General features: G+C 46.5%; 1 protein-coding gene across 1 annotated transcript; it reads left to right on the forward strand.

The window, feature by feature from the left end:
- The first annotated feature begins 1,152 nt into the window (after positions 1-1,152).
- Positions 1,153-5,205, forward strand: LOC135872994 (olfactory receptor 52R1-like). Its single transcript, XM_065397450.1, has 2 exons — positions 1,153-1,952; positions 5,136-5,205. The coding sequence occupies exons 1-2, from the start codon at positions 1,153-1,155 to the stop codon at positions 5,203-5,205; spliced, it is 870 nt and encodes a 289-aa protein (XP_065253522.1).
- The last annotated feature ends 3,298 nt before the right edge of the window (positions 5,206-8,503 follow it).

Consider the following 8,503-nt stretch of genomic DNA (forward strand, 5'->3'; position numbering starts at 1 on the left):
ACCAGCCCCTGTTCCTGAGCAGATTTCCCTTTATGCTTCAAACAACACACTGTTTTAGTTTAAAAAAAATAGGGCAGATTAAGTACAAACAGATTTTAAGTGGTTGAAAATAATAAGTGTACAGATCAAAGTAGATTAGCTAAGAAATAAAACAAAATCACAATGTGAGGTCTATAAATGAGACAGTCTATATTCATGCCGTGGCAGTCTTGTTGTGCTGCCAAAGCTTTTGATGCCCACGTGATCGCTGGCCGGGTAGTCACATTCCTTGGTGTGCCCACTTCAGGATTTGCTGCTCTTTGTGTCTAGTCATGTGTCCCCACCAGGAAAGCTTCCAAAACTAACACAGCACCGATGAGGGCAGCTGAGGGCTCAATATAACCTTGTGCTGCCCCTTGACATGGACCAGCTGCTGGAGACCAGGAGCATTGAAAATGTCAGCCCAGAGTTCCTCAGCCCCCCCATTTTGCTTCCATCCACCTGAGCTGGGGGACCCACTGTTCTATAGATCAGCAGCTTTGTCATAAGCCTGCAGCTGCAACAGCCCCACAACGGCTGTGGAAGGGAATGTGGCAGCAGCTGCTGCTGAAAAAGCACCTGAATCTTATGTGCAGCCTCCATCCCTGTCTATGAAGCTGCCACCTGCCCAGCAATCCCTCCAGACAGGTGAATACTGAGCTGGTTGCAGCTGCAGATTGCTAGAGGGTAATGGCCAGGGTCTTCGTTTTACCTGGATTCATAACCAGACTAATGAGCGCTGCTTCTTCCTCCACTGATTAAGAAAGAAGAAAGGAAACAAAGAAAGAGCGTACAACACCCCATCACGCTTCATTCTTCTCAGACTCATGCCACACACAAAGCCAGAACAGGAAAGGGAATCGAATCTCAAAGGAGAAAAAGCAAATCAAAAAACCTCGAACTGTCTCTTGAAGAGACAGACTGCGCTGCCACAATCTCTAACTCCAGTGACTGTGTGTAAGTTGCTGTTCCTGGGACTGGAGCTGGTATTTGGAACAGAGGAACTTGATCCAATGTTCAGTAACTCACTTGCACCCCTGTTTCCCAGGAATCGAATCAGCCCTCCTGGGTTCTTTGCTGCTTGTTTAGAGGGTCAAATTTCTCCCATCTCAGGTAGGAGAAGAACAGCACGTCATGTCATGTCTGAACACCAGCACCTGCTCCCACCCTGCCGCCTTCCTCCTGGTCAGCATCCCTGGACTGCAGGAGGCCCAGTTCTGGATCGCCTTCCCTTTCTGCATCATGTATGTCATTGCCATGCTGGAAAATGCCACTGTTCCCTGCTTTATAAAGACTGAGCCGAGTCTGCAAGAGCCCATGTACCTCTTCCTGGCCATGCTGGCCATCACCAACCTGGTTCTGTCCACGTCCACCCTGCCCAAAATGCTGAGCATCTTCTGGCTGGGCTCCAGGGAGATCAGGTTCCATGCCTGTCTCACTCAGATGTTCTTCGTCCACACCTCCTCGTCGGTGGAGTCGGGCATGCTCATGGCCCTGGCCTTGGATAACTACGTGGCCATCTGCTGCCCCCTCCTGCACTCCAGCATACTGTCCATCCCAGCCATAGTGACAATGGGGAGCCTGGTGCTGGCACGCGGAGTCCTTCTGGTGAGCCCCTTCTCCCTCCTTGTCCGCAGGCTGCCCTTCTGCCAGTGCTGCCGCATCTCCCACTCATACTGCGAGCACATGGCTGTGGTGAAGCTGGTGTGTGGGGACGCTACAGTCAGTGTCATTTACGGCCTGTTTGTGGCTTTTATGGTGCTGGGATTTGATGTGCTTATCATCTCCGTGTCCTATGCTACAATCCTCCAGGCTGTACTGAGGCTGCTGTGCACGGACGCCCGTCTCAAGTCCTTAAGCACCTGCACCTCTCTCTTGTGTGTCATCCTGACATACTATGTCCCTGCCCTCTTCATCTTCCTCACCCATCGCTTTGATTCATAGATTCATAGATTCTAGGACTGGAAGGGACCTCGAGAGGTCATCGAGTCCAGTCCCCTGCCCGCATGGCAGGACCAAATACTGTCTAGACCATCCCTGATAGACATTTATCTAACCTACTCTTAAATATCTCCAGAGATGGAGATTCCACAAACTCCCTAGGCAATTTATTCCAGTGTTTAACCACCCTGACAGTTAGGAACTTTTTCCTAATATCCCATCTAAACCTCCCTTGTTGCAGTTTAGGCCCATTGCTTCTTGTTCTATCCTTAGAGGCTAAGGTGAACAAGTTTTCTCCCTCCTCCTTATGAACCCTTTTAGATACCTGAAAACTGCTATCATGTCCCCTCTCAGTCTTCTCTTTTCCAAACTAAAGAAACCCAATTCTTTCAGCCTTCCTTCATAGGTCACGTTCTCAAGACCTTTCATCATTCTTGTTGCTCTTCTCTGGACCCTCTCCAATTTCTCCACATCTTTCTTGAAATGCGGTGCCCAGAACTGGACACAATACTCCAGTTGAGGCCTAACCAGCGCAGAGTAGAGCGGAAGAATGACTTCTCATGTCTTGCTCACAACACACCTGTTAATACATCCCAGAATCATGTTTGCTTTTTTTGCAACAGCATCACACTGTTGACTCATATTTAGCTTGTGGTCCACTATAACTCCTAGATCCCTTTTTGCCGTACTCCTTCCTAGACAGTCTCTTCCCATTCTGTATGTGTGAAACTGATTGTTCCTTCCTAAGTGGAGCACTTCGCATTTGTCTTTATTAAACTTCATCCTGTTTACCTCAGACCATTTCTCCAATTTGTTCAGATCATTTTGAATTATGACCCTATCCTCCAAAGCATTTGCAATCCCTCCCAGTTTGGTATCATCTGCAAACTTAATAAGCGTACTTTCTATGCCAATATCTAAGTCGTTGATGAAGATATTGAACAGAGCCGGTCCCAAAACAGACCCCTGCGGAACCCAACTTGTTATGCCTTTCCAGAAGGATTGGGAACCATTAATAACAACTCTCTGAGTATGGTTATTCAGCCAGTTATGCACCCACCTTATAGTAGCCCCATCTAGGTTGTATTTGCCTAGTATATTGATAAGACTATCATGTGAGACCGTATCAAATGCCTTACTAAAGTCTAGGTATACCACATCCACAGCTTCTCCCTTATCCACAAGGCTCGTTATCCTATCCTTTTTTTTATTTTATCTTCTAAACCTACCCCCTTCCTATTAGCATTCACTATGTTAGGCATTCCTTCAGACTTCTCAGTGAAGACCGAAACAAAGAAGTCATTAAGCATCTCTGCCATTTCCAAGTTTCCTGTTACTGTTTCTCCCTCCTCACTGAGCAGTGGGCCTACCCTGTCCTTGGTCTTCCTCTTGCTTCTAATGTATTGATAAAAAGTCTTCTTGTTTCCCTTTATTCCTGTAGCTAGTTTGATGTCATTTTGTGCCTTTGCCTTTCTAATCTTGCCCCTGCATTCCTGTGTTGTTTGCCTATATTCATCCTTTGTAATCTGTCCTAGTTTCCATTTTTTATATGACTCTTTTTTATTTTTTAGATCATGCAAGATCTTGTGGTTAAGCCAAGGTGGTCTTTTGCCACATTTTCTATCTTTCCTAACCAGCGGAATAGCTTGCTTTTGGGCCCTTAATAGTGTCCCTTTGAAAAACTGCCAACTCTCCTCAGTTGTTTTTCCCCTCAGTCTTGATTCCCATGGGACCTTTCCTATCAGGCAGAGGGATAGCTCAGTGGTTTGAGCATTGGCTTGCTAAACCCACGGTTATGAGCTCAATCCTTGAGGGGGCCATTTGGGGCAAAAATCTGTCTGGGGTTGGTCTTGCTTTGAGCAGGGGGTTGGACTAGATGACCTCCTGAGGTCTCTTGCAACCCTGATATTCTATAAATCTATAATCAGCTTACTGAAATCCATTGTCTCAATTTTGCTGTACTCCCTTCTACCCTTCCTTAGAATTGGGAACTCTATGATTTCATGATCACTTTCACCCAAGCTACCTTCTACTTTCAAATTTTCAACAAGTTCCTCCCTATTTGTTAAAATCAAGTCTAGAACAGCTTCCCCCCAGTAGCTTTTTCAACCTTCTGAAATAAAAAGTTGCCTGTAATGCAGTCCAAGAACTTATTGGATAGTCTGTGCCCCGCTGTGTTATTTTCCCAACATATATCTGGATAGTTGAAATCCCCCATCACCACCAAATCTTGGGCTTTGGATGATTTTGTTAGTTTTTTAAAAAAAAGCCTCATCCACCTCTTCCACCTGGTTAGGTGGCCTGTAGTAGACTCCTAGCATGAAATCACCCTTGTTTTTTACCCCTTTTAGCCTAACCCAGAGAGACTCAACACTTCCGTCTCCTATGTCCATCTCCACCTCAGTCCAAGTGTGTACATTTTTAATATATAAGGCAACACCTCCTCCCTTTTTCCCCTGTCTATCCTTCCTGAGCAAGCTGTATCCATCCACACCAACATTCCAGTCATGTGTATTATCCCACCAAGTTTCGGTGATGCCAACAATGTCAAAGTTGTATTTATTAGTACTTCCAGTTCTTCCTGCTTATTACCCATACTTCTCACATTTGTATATAGGCATCTAAGATACTGATTTGATCTTGCCTCCCGGTTTTGCCCTGACCCTCCTTTCTCTCTGCCATTATAGCCCATGCTCCCTCCTATTTCCGACCCATCTCCCAGATCTCCATGTTCCCCACTTACCTGTGGGCTTTGCTCACCTGTCCCCCTCGAAGCTAGTTTAAAGCCCTCCTCACTAGGTTAGCCAGTCTGTGTTCAAATAGGGTCTTTTCACTCCTCAAAAGGTGAACACCATCTCTGCCTAGCAGTTAAATTTATGGAGATATCCTATTTCCTAGAATTGGAAGGGACCTTGAAAGGTCATCGAGTCTAGCCCCCTGCCTTCACTAGCAGGACCAAGTACTGCCCCAGATCCCTAAGTGTCCCCCTAAAGGATTCAACTCACAACCTTGGTTTAGCAGGCCAAAGCTCAAACCACTGAGCTATCCCTCCTGAAATAGCATCCTGTGGTCAAGGAGGCCAAAGCCCTCCTGGCAACACCATCTTCGCAGCCAGGCATTCACCTCCACGATGCACCTGTCTCTGCCCGGGCCCCTACCTTTGACAGGAAGGAATGTGGCCTCGATGTCCCCCACCATGTCCACATCCTGGTGGCCAATCTCTGTGGGTGCCCCCCCCCCATGTGAAACCCTATTGTATATGGGGTGAAAACCAAACAGATCTGGGAGAGGGGGATCCATATCTTCCAGCAGAAAGGAATCTGAGCAGTGTGTGCCTGTCTAATTTAATCTAGGAATATAAAACTTTCATCACCATGGCCTCTGACTCCTTCATGATCTGACACCACTCACAGTGGTATGAGATCATAGAGCTGTCACCATGGACTCCGAGTGGGCTCCTCATTTGCATTAGCCCTTCTGTCTCTGGATGCCCGTGTCTGGGTCATGCAGGCACCCAGAAACCGTGGCCAAAACCAGGCCTTTCAAGGTAAAACCATGATGGGTGGAAACCACATTAAGTCTCATTGGATGCTGTGAACCATTGTTATCCTTATGTCTTTGGGCTTTTCCTGTACTCTTCACTCATGTGCCTTGTGCTCAGCGGCAGGAGGCTGGGAGACATCTGTCTATAAATAGGTTGGCCATTTGAGACTCTCAGCACCTAACCAGATCTCACCGGGACTGAAGAAGGGAGTAAATGCATTCTAGAGAAAAGCCAGTTTTCCCCAGCTTCTCTGCAGAGGGGCGGGTGGGGAAGGAATGGAACCCCCCCAGAAAATGGAACAGAGAGAGGAGGGGTTGGTCCAGTCCTTTAAAAACACAGAGACTGGATGAACCAGAAGAAGCTGGGGCAGGAGAGAGGCGCAAGGGCAGCAGAGGGGACTCTGGTTGCAGGGCTGTGGCTGCGGCAGAGACAGACTGCAGCTGCAGGAGGAGCCAGGAGTGGCAGGAAGTGGCCCCCGGACACCCCAGAGGGCTCTGACCAAATCCCAAAGTTTGCTCCAGGGTGCTGTGGACAAAGTAATGCACATTGGAAATCATCATTCCAAATAAGCATATAAATTGATGGGGTCTAAATGAGTTTTTACCACTCAGGAAAGCGATCTTGGAGTCATTGTGGATAGTTCTTTGAAAACATCCAATCAATTGGCAGCAACCATCAAAAAAGGGAACCGAATATTGGGAATCATTAAGAAGGGATAGATAATAAAAAGGAAAATATCATAACATCATGACTGGTGTGGAGAAAGCGTATACAGAAGTGTTATTTACGCCTTCTCATGAAATGAATAGGCAGCAGGTTTAAAACGAATAAACGGGAGCATTTCTACACACAATGCACAGTCAACCTGTAGAACTCCTTTCCAGAGGATATTGGGAAGGTCACAACTATAACAGCCTTTCTCCCACCAACTCCTGGTGGATCCAGATCCAACCCCTTGGATCTAAAAACAAGGAAAAATCAATCAGGTTATTTAAAAAGGCTTTTAATTAAAGAAAAGAAAGGTAAAAGAAAACCCTCTGGGAGAGATTAGCATACCAGTTACTCTCACAGACAACAGATTCCAAACACAGAGGATGCTCCCCTGGGCAAAAACTTACACGAAAAATACCCAAATACCCAATTTCATTATTCCTCTAATTGCACAAGACCGGTTACAAAGAAATAAACATAAACCTATTTATTTCCCTCACTAATACTCACTACTTAATAAGAGGCTGAATTCAGGAGCTTTCCCACTCCGGTTTAAAAACCCCGTTTTCAAGGCCTGGGTCTGTTTGCTTTAACGATCCTGTGCCTGGAAAGAGAGAAACTGAAAACAGATTGCACCCAAGGGGGAGCTCTGGCAAAAGTGTGCTGAAGCAATTGGAGTATCTGGGGGAGCTGAACCACATCACGGTGAAGAGAACAGCTTGTGGACCTCTTCACACAGGTTTGGGATCACCCAGCCCCACTCCACTTCCAGTCACAGTACCCTAGTGTCCATGGAGCAGCTCAGGTTTGCTGTCACAGCCCCGCTCAAGCTCCCATGGCTCGACGCCCACCAGAAGGCTGTGTTTCGGTCCCACACACTGGACCATGTGCTGTTGAGTCAGAGCAGCATTCAGGCCCTGCCTCTAGCTCTGGGTTTCTAGGCCCACTGTCAGGGTTCAGCTTCCATTCTAGCCTCTAGGAGTGGGGAGCTGCACACCAAGCGCCAAGGCACCGAGGCTAGTCTCCTTTGCTCTGTATCTCGGCAGGCTTTTCTCCTACGGTACAGAGGAGACTGCAGTCTTTTTCAGGACATGTAATTATGTCTTATATAAAAATACAAATTTAGAATTCAGAGAGCTCCAGTGTGGGGATGTATCATCCTTACGCCAACCTAATGGAAAGTTCCATAAGAAGGTAAGGGTCACGATGGGACACTTGCCAGGCAATGGCTCATGGCCTTGTAAAACAAAGGCGCCCCCTGGTGGTCTAGGGATTATATAAGATGAGGTAAAGAAGGTAATAAATCATGGCCTTATGTAAGGCCCCCTGGTGGTCTAGGGATTATATAAGATGAGGTAAACAAGGTAATAAATCATGGCCTTATGTAAGGAACGGTTGAACCAATCGGTGTGGGGCTATACATGTGATAAACACATGATTCTCCTTCTTGTCCAATCGGTAGATGTGTGATTATAGCCTAATTGTGTTATGTAATGTTGAGAAAAACTATAAAAGAAAGCTTGTAATAAACAGGATTCGATTCAGCTTGCAACCACATTGGTCGTGTGCTTTATCCGCTCCGCATGGGACCCCACACTCCAGTTCTGTAGATATATTGCTGTGACACTCTGTACCCCCAAAGCAAAACCCTGGCACCCCACATTCACCACTGTTATCTAGTTGCAACAAATCTTGTACAAAATATGTCATGTGAGGTATCTATGGAAAAGCTGTGGTTTGCTGAATGTGATTATCCTATTTGTGTGTCTGTGTCATTTTTGCCTCTGAAGTAACAAATATTGACAATCTACCTGTATTTCAAATGTGTTTCCTCCTGTGGTAACTCCCACAAAGTAGTTAACATCCAGCCTAGCCAGCACATTGTGAATGGATATTCAACTTGATGGCTCATAAATGAACACAATGGGCCATGGGAGAAGCTTATCCCCATCTGTAGCCAAAATATGGGTAATGGCCCCTGCTATGACTCATTGAAGCATGCGAGGGCATGTGACCAGCTCATGTGACACTGGACTCCATCCTGTGCCTGAACTTTTCCACTAATTGTGCTGGGGGCTTTTGCTTGGAAAAAGGAATTTCCCTCCACATGGCAGAAACTGTAATAGGGGAAAGCGACATTGTCACTTAGCCTCACTCTTCCCACAACTCAACACCCGGAACCACCTTAGGAATAAGGACTGAACTGGGGCTGTGGTCCCAAGATGAAGGGGTTTCTAGCCTGTGTATGAAAGATGGGGGGACTGTTTGTCCCATCAGGGTGAGACACTC

Source organism: Emys orbicularis, chromosome 1 (assembly GCF_028017835.1).
Source record: "Emys orbicularis isolate rEmyOrb1 chromosome 1, rEmyOrb1.hap1, whole genome shotgun sequence".
Classification (NCBI taxonomy): Eukaryota; Metazoa; Chordata; order Testudines; family Emydidae; genus Emys; species Emys orbicularis.